The following is a 13952-nucleotide window of genomic DNA, read 5'->3' as shown; positions in this document are numbered from 1 at the left end:
TGTTGTGTGACAGAAAAATTCCAATGAAGCTGAAGGGAAAATTCTATAAAACAGCCATAAGACCAGCTATGATGTACGGAACTGAATGTTGGGCAGTGAAAAAGAAAGAGGAACAGCGAATGCATGTGGCGGAAATGAGAATGCTTAGATGGATGAGTGGAGTGACAAAGAAGGATAAAATTAGAAATGAGTATATTAGGGGAAGTCTAGGTGTGGCACCAATTGACGCCAAAATGAGAGAGCATAGGTTAAGATGGTTTGGTCATGTTCAACGTCGAGACGTTAACCACCCAATACGAAGAATAGCTGAAGTGCAGATTCCTGGAAGGAGTAGGAGAGGAAGACCAAAGAAGACCTGGGGGGAGACGATAAGGCAGGACATGCTGGTAAAGGGGATTAACATTGATATGGCCCAAGATAGAATTGTGTGGAGAAATGCAATTAGGGAAGCCGACCCCGCATAGGGATAAGGCAAAGAGAATGATGAATTCATATTAGCAAAACATTAGCAAAAACCTTCGAGAGTGGGTATTCCATTTTGTAAAATGGAGGGGATGTAGAATTGTAAACTTTTTCTTATATAATAATAGACAATTTCAACTACCTATTCCCAAATTTTCATCTTTCCTTTATTTTTTTTGGGGTGAGATTGTTCTATGATCGGGCTATAAGGTTTAATAAAAAAAAGACCAAATAATAAAATAAAGTAAAGGCTGAAAATATTTTGATTTTATTAACATAATATTATCTTCAAATTATTTTTTTTCTGATATTCATATTAGCAAAACATTAGCAAAAATGTTGCGAATATGAATGCGAATGCGAATATTCAAAAATATGCGAATATTCGCGAATGCGAATGTGAATACGAATATTCGTTACATCACTAAAGCAGAGCATAAACCGACTAATTTTTTTGCATATCTATCGCACCAAACCATTTTATTCGATTCTACTTATTTTTTAAGAACTTTTTTTAAGAAGATCGACAAGATTGCAAAATACTCCAAGTAATGGACTGAAAATAAATACAGAAAAAACGAAACTCTTAAAACACAACAACCAAGAAACTAAAATTAAAGTAAATGGAAGACAACTATATAGAGGAAGTAGATAACTTAACATATCAGGGATCGACCATGGAAAAAAAGGCGGTAGTAGATCAGATGTAGGAAAAAGAATAATAAAGGCACAACATGCATATAACTCCTTAAAGAAAATCTGGAACACACCCGATGTATCAGAATTAACCAAAATCAAAATATTTAACAGCTGCATTAAGGAGAACGGAACAAAATGCAAAATGTTGACGCATGTCAAAATTTTCAATGTGTTTTAAATATACTCATTTTTTTTCGAATCCTGAGAAAACTAATAAATATTTTTGAATTTATTTTAATAAGTTACAGAGGTGAAAATAAAAGAAAATTTAGTGTGATTTTTTATTGCAAATATTTCATTCAAAAGAAACTTTTTATTTATTCTAAGGGACTTTCGGCTCTCGGTAATATAAGTAGTCTTTCATTCTGCGTTTAAATTTTTCAAAAATACTTATTAGTTTTATCAGGATTCGAAAAAAATTAATATGTCCATTTAAAACAAATTGACAATTTTGACATGCGTCAAAACTTTGCATTTTGCTCCGTTCCCCTTAAGGCTAAGGCTCCACGGACGGGAAATTGACGCTAGTAGTAGCAGTAAAATGAACTTAAGGTTCCGCGGAACGGAATAGGGATAGCCGAACTGTACCGACTACAGGACTTGTGCGTAGTCGGTTCAGTTCGGCTATTCCCATTCCGTTCCGCGGAACCTTAAGTTCATTTTACTGCTACTGCTAGCGTCAATTTCCCTCCCGTGGAGCCGTAGCCTAAGAGTATATTATTTTATGGAGCAACAAACATTTATAAATGAATCGTTGAGAAAAATCCCAAAAATATACTGGCCGGATAAATTAACAAACGTAGAAGTATGAAGAAGAACAAAATAAGAGAAAATAACGTTGCGATTAAAAGAAGAAAATGTAAATGGATTGGAGATACATACTCTAAGGAAAGAACAAAATAATATAACCAGAGAGGCACTCGAATATCAACCAGACCGAACAAAAAGAAGAGGAAGACTCGATAATAACTGGAGAAGAGCTGTAACAAGAGATCATGAAAGAATTGGTCTGAGATGAAGAGAGGTCAAACAGAGGGCGAGAAATAGAGAGGAATGAAAAAAACTTGTATAGGAAAGATGCGCTGATCCAGTCAATCAGCCCAACGCAACATCGGCCAATACTCCACAAGGGGGAAGACAATAGAAAGATAGAGACAGAAAGAGAGGGAGAAAAAAGAGAGAGAGGAGACAGAGAAAGGGATAGAGAGGGAGAGAGAGAGAGAGAAGGAGAGAGATATTTCAAAGTTCAAATGTGTTTTTTTTGTTTTTTCAAGTGGGCCGGAAATTGTTATTAACAAATAACTTATAACAACAAAACAATTTTCCCAGTCGATTCGAATAAAAATTTTTAGGCGTATGTCATCGAAATAAATACTATTTCTCTCTTGATAATTTGTGGAAAAATGCTTCTTTGTTGAGTTTGTCGAGTTGGAAGAAATTTGCAATTTTTTGTTGAAAAATGCCTTAACGAATGATTTTTGGAATTTTTTTCTGGTAATCAACTAAATGAATTACAATTCTACGAAAAGCTTTATAATCTTTAAACCTTCAACTACAAGTAAGAATATTTTGACGGGAATAAGCGATTTCTATCGTACTAAAAACATAGTTTTAAATTGAACTGAATTGAACTGAATCACTGCGACCTTTGTACTCACGACTGGTAATACACATACACATACACTGGCAACGGTAGATTGTTTGAAAGTTATATTCGAAACACTAAATTCGAAACACTAAAAAAGGCTAAGCCTACGGCTCCACGGGCGAGAAATTGACGCTAGCAGTAGCAGTAAAATGGACGTAAGGTTCCGCGGAACGGAATGGGAATAGCCGAACTGAACCGACTACGCTACGCACAAGTCCTGTAGTCGGTACAGTTCGGCCATTCCTATTCCGTTCCGCTGAACCTTAAGTTAGTTTTACGGCTACTGCTAGCGTCAATTTCTCGCCCGTGGAGCCGTTCGTTAAGGCTACGGCTCCACGGGCGAGAAATTGACGCTAGCTTAGCAGTAAAATGAACTTAAGGTTCCACGGAACGGAATAGGAATAGCCGAACTGTACCGACTGCAGGACTTGTGCGTAGTCAGTTCAGTTCGGCTATTCCCATTCCGTTCCGCAGAACCTTAAGTTCATTTTACTGCTACTGCTAGCGTCAATTTCTCGCCCGTGGAGCCGTAGCCTAAGGCTCCACGGGCGACAAATGTACGCTAGTAGTAGCCGTAAAACGAACTTAAGGTTCCGTGGAACGGAATAGGAATAGCCGAAAGGAACCGACTACAGGACTTGTGCGTAGTCGGTTCAGTTCGGCTATTCCTATTTCGTTCCGCGGAACCTTAAGTTCGTTTTACGGCTACTGCTAGCGTAAATTTGTCGCTCATGTTTCCAGCGAAATAGAAATAGATCATTGTCAAAATATTTTTACTTATATACTTAAAGCGTTCTTAAAGGTTTATAGATCATAAAGCTTTTTTAATATTACAATTCATTTTGTTGTTTTTAGAAAAAAAATCCAAAAATCACTAATTATGGTATTTGTTCCACAAAAAATTGATAATAACTCAAAAAGTTTTTCGAAAAATTACCAAGAGAGAAAAAGTAGAGGAAAGGCTGCAAATATGGGCTGGTCTTGTAATATGGGCTAGGTGGGTTTCACAGCTATTTGTTGCAGATCTCTACATTTTGACTATTGCAAACGGTATTTGACGAAGTTAAACTATCACCGTAGCGATGGCGCCACTGTGGTAGATATTTCCCAGTTTATAATAATTGTTTGTCGGTTGGTGTGAGTGTCAAAACTTTTTCGGGTAAGTTGATAAATTCCAGTATTTAAAAATAAACACGAATTTTAAAAAAACATCTGTGTCACGTTGAAGCTCTATTATTAGTCTTTGATATATGCTAATGAGTTTTCTTCAAATTGTCTGCTTTTAAACATAACTTCTTTTGTTGTGCAAAGCAAGCGTGTTTACAATATGGGCTAGTGGCCCATATTTAGAACAATGTAGCAATGTAGGCAAAACGAAGAAGGAAAAGGCAAAGAAAAAAGGAAAGGAAAAGAAATAAAAAAGGAAAACGTAAGCAGGTTACCAAAGTCACAAAGGACCAAAAAAAGAAATCGGGTTCTAGTAGCGAGGATGAAGAGGAATATGTGCCTGCAGATGATGAGAGCGATTACAATGAGTTTCCTTCTACACAGCCTCCACAAGACGCAGCTGACGTAACGTGTATGTTTTGCGAAGCACTTTTTTCAGAGGATAATCTTGGTGAAATATCGGTCAAGTGCTTCATGTGTCATTTTTGGACACATAACGAGTGCGCTGGGGCCGAAAAAGAAGACTACCTATGTGTGTGACTTTTGCAAAGAGTTTTAGCCTATGAGTTATTTAATGGACTTTTTGTATTTTAGATATTAAAATATATTTGTCACGCATTTATCTCACTTCACAAAAATTTAAGACACATTTTTCGGGGTAGCCCATATTTAGGATCATTATTCAAACGGCACAAAAGTACAATTTTTCATTATTTGTACATTTAAAACAGTTGTATATTTTTTAATCAATTTGGATTTTGGGCAGGTTATAAGTAACTAAATGTAGGTATTCTTACGTACCTTTGGAAATAAAATAGAATTTTTATTCTTTTTTTACAAAGAAAAACAAAATGGGTAGCCCATATTTGCATCCTTTCCTCTACCTATTTATTTGGATGACATACATCTAAAAAAATTATTTGAAGCGATGACACTTGTTTTACGAGCGATTTGAGAAAACCATCCATTATTTTGAATTTTCCAACTTTAGGAGTATAAACTTTATCATAAGAATAGGAATAACTGTTCTGCCTATTTTTTATAGTTCTTGTGTATACTAGCTTCACAAATTTGTAAATTTCATTATTACATAGGTACATGGAATTAAGAACAGCTTTGATCTTCTCACGTTAGGAACTATTTCCATTCATAAAAAGAATTTAATATTTGTATTTCACGAATCTATTAGCTTAGATAGAGCGTAGCTTACAACATCGTGCCTCACGTTCGTGATTCACTGCTTATGACAACAAGTTTTTTTCATATAGACTACATACATTCAAAAGGCGTGAGATACACGAGCGTAGTCAGAGGGGGGTTTTGGGAGTTCAATCCCTCCCACCCCGAAAAAAGTTTTAGAACCGTTGTTCTAGATTATTGAAACACGGAAGGGCCAAACTGACCGTACTTCCCTTGTTGAACGAACATAATATTAACATTGATGGTTTAATAAAAGCGATTAAGTCGGAAATGTGAGAAAGGGTATAGTGACATAAAATATGACAGAGTACAGAAAAAGAATAGAAAAGTATGTACTGATGTATACTTTTTATTTAATTTTATATATCTTTCACACTTTTAATTTCGAATGAAGTTCCATTGTCTAGCAGCATTTGCATTAGAGACGTTTTTCTAAAAGCTGCTCCTGGACTATATACACCACCACTGAAACAAAAAAATCGTCAAAATAGTTGCAAATTATCCATTGAGGGCAAAACTGAGTAAATAGTAAACAACATGATATTATTGCATAATGCGCACTCTCCATTGTTTGGGAAATTGTAAGCGCTTAAAAAGAAATGGTAAGTCCGTTAGAATCATCAATATATGCGGGATCAAGATTCCTCTCCTTTGTATTTCTCTTTGATAATATGTACAACACAATATAAATCATTTTATTAATTATTGATAAAATGGGAAACAAATAATATATGGCCTAAATTAACTGAGCAAATTAATAATAAATGTATTTGGCAATTACACTGAGAAAGTAAAATGACAATTGTAAACGTCAATACTACGCTAGATACATAAACAATAATAATGATTGATTTTTGAATAATAATGATGTTTACTGATAGGCCTGGATTCCGCGTGCCAAAAAAAGTTTATTAAGGCTATGGGTACATAATTCGCAAATATTTTACGTGTATCCCTACTTTTTCTGTCTTTACACGGCAAATTACGTGTAGTAAAATTCACACTGGTATGGATATGTAAACATTATTAGAATGTCATTCTACTTGAAAATGTCATCATTAATTTAAAGAGATGGCTTTTGAATGTTCTTGGATAACTGTTATTTTTATAATTGCAAATTATTAATTCAGTTAATAAAATATGATAATTTTTTCACTAACTATGTATTCAGTGATTGTAATAATTTATTTGTACAACAAAAACTAATACTCAATCGAGAAAAGAGGAAAAGTGTTAAAGTGATTTTTTAATAATATATTGTTATGGAACGCTTACAATTTTGAACATCTTTAACAACAAAAGACTTGAATCACAGAATATATTATCCTGATGTATTCTCTGCTTGGATCTTCCACAAATAATACACAATAAATAACTTTTTATTAAGTTCACGTCTTAAATAAATTATTTATCAAATACACTATATTTATATCAATAATATTTAATCAATACCTCAAAATATTCCCGATGCAATGTCAAATATTTAAAATTGGCACTGATTGTCAGTGTCTGACTGACAATATATGCTGACAATATTATATTCGGCTGAGTGCGTTGTAAGACAAAGATAGATTTGCAAAATATTACCACGGCATTTTGTTAATTTTTTTCGAATCCTGAAAAAACCAATAAATGTTTTTGAAAAATTTAAACGCAGAAGGAAAGATTAAATTATTACCGAGGGCCGAAAGTCCCTTAGAATAAATAAAAAGTTTATTTTGAATGAGATATTTGAAATTAAAAATCACACTAAATTTTCTCTTAGTTTTTCACCCCTGTAACTTATTAAAATAGACATTATAGAAGTTCTCAGGGACTTTCGGCCCTCGCTAATAACGTAATCTTTCATTCTGCGTTTAAATTTTTCAAAAATACTTATTAGTTTTCTCAGGATTCGAAAAAAATGAATCCCCGTTTGAATAGCATTGCAGCCGAAAATACGTACCGATCCTCTTAATAGCAAGCTGAAAATTTGTTAATAGCTTAAAGGTGTCTAGTCGGACAAAGTTTGATGTACGGGAACACTGTAACTTGGGAAGTTTTAATTGTGGAACCGGTTACAAGTTTCGAACGTCAGTCTACGAAAACTCCCATGTATTGTACTCCCAAACGGACGCCTATGACCGGTACTAAAAATTCGCAATGATTGGAATCGATTCATTACTGGAAAGTAAACATGTATACAAATTTTTGTTCTTCTAAATAGAAGCGTTCTGGAGGTTTTTAAGAAAAACTAATTACATGACGCCATCTTCAAAGAGCTCTAGCTCCCTTAGGAAGCATTTTCGGACTAGGTGAATTGGGTTAAATTGTCTTAAAATTATGTGAGGAATTTCCTTTCTCCGTTTGTCGGTAGAGTTTCTGGACACCCTGTATATAAAGTTTGCTATTAAATAGACTTAAAAACAACCTGCTGGTTTTCGCAATCATAAACTTGTCAGGATGACACGTTCCACAATTTATAATCACGTCCTACAATTAAAACTTCTCCCGTTCCAGTGTTCCCATACATCAAAGTTTGTCCGACTAGACACCGTTAAGCTATTAACAAATTTTTAGCTTGCTATTAATAAACTTTGTTTTGGTTCGCGATATCCAGGTCTATGAGTGAAAGTAAAGAAATTTACCTAAAGAATTAGTGGATTTACAGTATTAAGAAATAAGATCAGCAGCGTGCCTTAAAGCTGGTCTGGAAAGAGGATGCAGTGTAGAGATACAAAGATAATTTTGCAGCAGATTTATCTGCTCTAAATATTGAGCAAGCAGAGGGACTAATAATAAAACGTTGCACTAAAGACTGATTGTTAAGTCAATGAAATCCACACATGGTTGTCGTGCTAGAGTGGAGAAGATATCAATTAGAAATTCTTTCAACGATTCTATTCATATATTCTTATATTTTAAGAAATAGATAAATAAAATTTAAGTCAAAATACTTTGATGATCCTGACATAATCACCCTAGCTTGTAAATAATAGTAATCTTAAAAAATTGTAATTACATACCTTTGTGGTAATTTGTCTTTTTCTTTCAAAATAACAATACCAGCTCCAATTAAACCGATAACACTAAAAGTATAGCAATTTTGAAATTGCAGTTTCGCTAAAATGCTTTTGTTAGGTGGTATAGTGTACTGTTCGTCTACATTTGCCAATTTCTCCTTCCATCCTTCTCCATAGAATGTTACTCGACAATGGTTGCCTTCTTTGAATTCTTCAGAGGGATGCTCTTCTTTACTGACGTATCCACAAGAAAAGATGTGGGGATACTGAAAAAGTATTAAATGTGGTACATTAACGTTTTGACAAGAATTGAAAAAATAGAGAACTGTTTTTTACATTAGTTAATATGAAGATAAGAGTATAAATCAAGATGAATCAGAACGCGTACCAACGTCATTTATCTCGACACCAGATATAAAAGCTCAGAAAACTAGTCATAGAAGGAATAATAGAGGACTGTAGGTAGTGTTTCTGGTTAAAGAACATCCGCTACTGGATAGCACTCATTTGCTCCTGAAAACGACACAAAACAAATGCAAAAGAAGAATGGGAACAATTGATTGATTCGACCGTTACTTGATGGAAGTTCATTTTATCTAACAATAAAACACTGAAAACGTTTGTTTTCTATACTTCCACAAAATTTATTACAACTATGTGACTACAGCTGTTTCGGCAGAGTGCCTTTCTCAAGTGATTTAGATTACTATGGGTTTGCCTTTTTAAATACTTTAACTGAAAAGGTTGAGGAGTGGGGAGCTGTTTGTCTCGAGTTGGTCATTCAGAATCATATCTGTATTTTTCGATTTATTAATTTCCATGGATTCTAATAAAGATAGCTTAAGGCCTTTATTTTGAATACGCAGAATTTGAAACTGTTCATTAAAAGAATGATTATGATCTATAAGGTGAAGTGCGTATGTAGAAGTGTCTGTTAGTTTATTGTTGAAAGCCCTTTTGTGTTCTGCTATCCGTTTGTCAAAGGTTCTGCCAGTTTGACCGATGTAAGTTTTCGGACAGTCACCACAAGTTAGTTTGTAAACACCACTCTGTAGTTGTTTTCTCTTTCGGTTGTTATTGTTCTCAATATATTTGCTTAAGTTGTTGTTAGTTCTGAAAGCTGGTGTTATTCCTTTCTTTTTTATGTATCTGACTATTTTTGTTGTTATCTTGCAAGTATATGTGATAGGGCACAAAGTACTGGGTTCTTTCTGTGGTGGTGGATATACTAATTTCAGGGCTTTCTTATGGAGTTTTTGGTTTAAAATTTTGTTAATTGTTTGTTCGTTATAGCCATTGTAAGAGATAGAACTGAACATCATTAATAGTGTAAGAAACAGAGGTTGAACCTTGCAAAATGGACACGAGTCCGGTTTTATTTTTTTTTTTTTTTCGTTATATCAAGGGGTGATTATTATAAGACTAACTTTTTCTGAAAAAATTTCGCCCCGGAACCCCCCTTTTCGCCCCTTTAAAGGGGGTAATTTGTGGTTTTTGCGGAACGTAGCCCTTCCTGTACATTTTACAAAAAAAATTTTTTATAGAAATATAAATAAGACTATATTTTCTACGATTTATTTCCCGACAGCATATATCTATCATCCACCGTTTAGCGGGGGTGGCGCCCCAAAGTTGACAAGTTTTTAAAAAAGATGTTTTAAAAAAAATATATTTTTCCCTAACTGTAACGGAAATTAAGAAAAAATCCTGCGGCAATTATTAACAAATAATTTATTGATTTTTTGGTACATGTCAAATAAACGTCAAATTGAAAGGCAGTTTATTTAGAAGTTCTCCTAAAAATTATTAATTTTTAAGGTTTTTTCTTAACTTTTTGAGTATTACGAGTAGTATAAAGAAGTACTAAACCAGTGATCTGTAAGAAAGTGTGAAATTTAGCGCCTAGAAGTTAAATTTCAGAAAACAAATAATATGGAAGGTATACCACCTGAACCTCCAGATAAAGGTAAATTTTATGTAGAAATGGAAGGAGATGGGATGATGGAATATGAGGAATTAAATAAAAATAACAATAGAGTAAATAATAAGGTAACAAACAAACAAAACCAAACAAGTAGTACTATTGAGGTAAGTAACAAATTTAGTTGCAATAACGATGAAAATTTGACAAATTTAAATCAAACAGATAAGTCAGGTAAGCAAAATTTAAATAAAGTAATAAATTTAAGATTAAAACATAGATATCAATTTGGAGATAATGCACCTTATATAGTACACATAGAAAATAAAAACGGTAACATTGGTCGATTACACAGGATCGGCACGGCCCGTTTGATTTTAAGTGCAGTACCTGAAATTGAAAATAATATCACACAAATTACAGTAGTTGGTAGAAATAAAATCAAGGTAGAACTAAATAATTTTGCTAGTGCTAATAAATTAATTGATTCTCAAATTCTTAAAAGCAAAGAGTATGAGGCATATATTCCAACGTTTTTTACTCAAAAGAAAGGTGTTATAAAATTGGTAGATAAAGAGATAGAAGATAATGATTTATTATCATTAATTAAACCTAGATTTGGAATTAAATTCGAAGTATTACATGTAAAAAGAATTATGCGGAAAGTGATTCAAGATAATGGTAATACTAATTATGTAAAAACAGGAACCGTAATTGTCACTTTTAAAGGTCAGTCTATACCAAAAAATGTAATAATAGAAAAAATGATATACGAGGTGGAAAATTATACACCCAGAATAATCCAATGTTTAAAGTGTTTGAGATTTGGGCATATAAGTGCCCAATGTAGAGGAAAAGATAGGTGTGAAAGATGTGGCGAAGAACACAACAAATCTAATTGTTCCAATCCGAATAATTTACTTTGTGTATTGTGCAAAGGAAAACACAGCGCTACTGACAAGGGAGCAGATTGTACAGAAAGACAAAAACAGGAATATATTAAAAAAATTATGAATAATGAAAATATAACATATTATGAAGCTAATAATAAATATAAAAAATGTTATTCAACAGTAAGTAAAGATCAAGAAAATACTTCAAATAAATATACAATATCTAAACGAAAAAGATCAAGTAGTATTGATTCTAGTAGTGTAGATAAAGAAACAATGGAAGCACGCAGAAAAATTTTGCAAACACCAAGAATACAAAGTCAGCCTTGTTATAATTTTAATAATCCCATTTATTCTAACACAACACAAACACAAAACGATAATCAAAATAATATAGGAGAAATAATAGTAAACTTTATTTCAGCAACATTAAATCAAATTAATCACAATTTAGATAAAAAAACGTTGGAATTATTAAAAAACAATATTTCACAATTATTATTACCTCGTGATGGCTAACGTTTCATTTCTTCAATGGAATGCGAGATCAATTAAAACAAATAAGGGTTATTTAGAAAAATTCTTGTATGACAATAAAATACATATAGGATTAATATCAGAAACTTGGTTAAAAAAAAGTAATTTTATTAACTTTACTGGTTATAATGTCTTTAGGAATGATAGAGATGATGGATATGGTGGAGTAGCCATCCTTTTGAAAAAATTAATAAAATTTTACAACAGTCCTACTTTTCACCAAATTAATGACATAATGTGCAATAGCATATCAATTAAAATTCAATCCGGAAAAAAGTTAAACATTTATTCAATATACGTAAAACCAAATCTTAAAATCACTCTAAATGAATGGAAAAAGTTTTTTAATAGTCTAGAGAAGCCTTTTATAATTGGTGGTGATTTTAATAGCCACAATTATGTTTGGGGTTGTAGTACTGTAGATACTATAGGAAAAAATCTGTTAGAAGCTATTGAGGACTGTAATCTTGTAATTTTAAATAATGGTAAAGAAACTTTGATGCGTAGACCGAATAGCAATAATAAATCTGCAATAGATCTTACAATATGCTCAGCAAATATTAGTCATTTTTTCGATTGGGATGTTGTGGACGAGACATTAGGATCAAATCATTTTGCTATTATTATTAAGTCAAATATTAATGTTAATAAAGCGGAATGTGTAAATACAAAATTCCAATGGAACATAAATAAAGCGGATTGGTCTCTTTTCTCTTCTATCACTGATAATTTCATGGAAATAGATAATAATTTAAATTACCAACAATTTTTAAATAAATTAAACGAATATTGTAAGATATGTATACCGGAGAAGAGAACAGGGACTAATCCACGATTTAGAAAAACTTGGTGGAATGACAATTGTAAAAAGGTAATAGAAGAACAAAAACTAGCTTTACGCAAGTTTAAACTACAGTCTAATATACAAAATTATATAAATTATAATAAATGTGTAGCGAAAACCAAAAAAGTTGTATTAGAGAGTAAGCGTAATGCATGGAGAAATTTTTGTAAAACTTTAAACAAAAATACACCAATTAAAGATATGTGGAATCAAGCCAAACGATTACAAAACATTTTTAAACCACAAGTAAATCCAGTGACTGAAGGAGAATGGGTTGAGGAGTTTTTAAGAAAATTATGTCCAGATAATATATTTTCAAAAATTAATGTAATGGAAAGAAAAAACTCTATGCATCCACTTTCAATTCCATTTAGTTTCTGTGAATTAGAAATAAGCCTTAAGAATAAGAAAAATACTTCTCCAGGTATAGATAATGTACATTATATTATGTTGGCCAATTTACATCAAAAAGGGAAAGAAACACTATTAAATTTTTTTAATCAAATATGGTTATCAGAAGATATTCCAGATAACTGGAGAGAGTACCGGGTGATTCCTATTCTCAAAACAAATCGGAATCCTGATTCAGCAGAATCTTATAGAGGTATTTCATTGAGCTCCTGCATAACAAAAACACTGGAAAGAATGATAAAACTTAGGCTCGAAAGTTGGCTAGAAAAAAACAATAAATTATCACAAACACAATTTGGATTTCGAAAAAATCATTCTACTGTGGAAGCTGTGAGTCATTTGGTAACAGATATAAATTTAGCGTTTACGAAAAATTCTTCAGTAATCGCTCTTTTATTAGATGTTGAAGCAGCATACGACAACGTTAATTTAAATATACTATATAACAAAATGATACAAATAGGTCTGCCAGAATGCTTCTGTCAAAAAATAATAAAATTGTATGACTGTAGAAAAATTTATATATCGGTAAATAATAACACATTTGGTCCAAGAGTAGCGATGGGTGGTTTACCTCAAGGAGGAATATTAAGCCCTTTGTTATATTTAATTTACACTTCTGATATAGAAAAAAATTTAAACTCAACAAAAATTTTACAATTTGCAGATGATATAGTTATTTATCAAGAAAACATTAAAATAGAAAATGCAGTCAAATCCATTGAAGAAGGAGACAAACATATTAAAATATGGAGTGAATTACATGGACTAAATATATCTGATTCCAAAACCAAATTATGTATTTTTACAAGAAAACGAAAAGAAATACCCAATCACATCTTAATAAACAATATATCCTATCCTGTACAAAGTTATGTTAAATATTTGGGTATTACTCTGGATAGACAGCTTCTCTGGAAAGAACATATAGACAATATAGTTAAAAAAACAGAAAAAGGAATAAACCTTCTTCGATTCGTATCACACTTACGTTGGGGAGCAGATCCAAATATTTCTTTGTTGTTATTTAAAAATAATATAAGAGCTATATTCGACTACGGATCAATATTATACAGTGACGCATCACAGTGTCATTTAAATAAAATAGACAAAATCATTAATAAATCCCTTAGATTGTGTATAGGAGCCCTAAGAAGTACACCGATAA

General features: G+C 32.4%; 1 protein-coding gene across 3 annotated transcripts in view; it reads right to left on the bottom strand.

The window, feature by feature from the left end:
• Window positions 1-5509: 5509 nt before the first annotated feature.
• Window positions 5510-13952, bottom strand: part of LOC114327598 (saccharopine dehydrogenase-like oxidoreductase) — a 51782-nt gene continuing 43339 nt past the window's right edge. For all 3 annotated transcript variants that reach the window (XM_050642035.1, XM_050642034.1, XM_050642033.1), the window contains exons 6-7: window positions 8182-8444; window positions 5510-5641 (exon numbers count right to left, since the gene is read on the bottom strand). In XM_050642035.1, the coding sequence (XP_050497992.1) occupies window positions 5536-5641; window positions 8182-8444 (369 nt within the window). In that variant the 3' untranslated portion in view covers window positions 5510-5535. The remainder of the gene's footprint in view (window positions 5642-8181; window positions 8445-13952) is intronic.

This window comes from Diabrotica virgifera, chromosome 1 (genome assembly GCF_917563875.1).
Source record: "Diabrotica virgifera virgifera chromosome 1, PGI_DIABVI_V3a".
In the NCBI taxonomy this organism is placed as follows: Eukaryota; Metazoa; Arthropoda; class Insecta; order Coleoptera; family Chrysomelidae; genus Diabrotica; species Diabrotica virgifera.
Note: the sequence above shows the minus strand (reverse complement) of the source record. Positions and strands in the feature narration are given on the sequence as shown.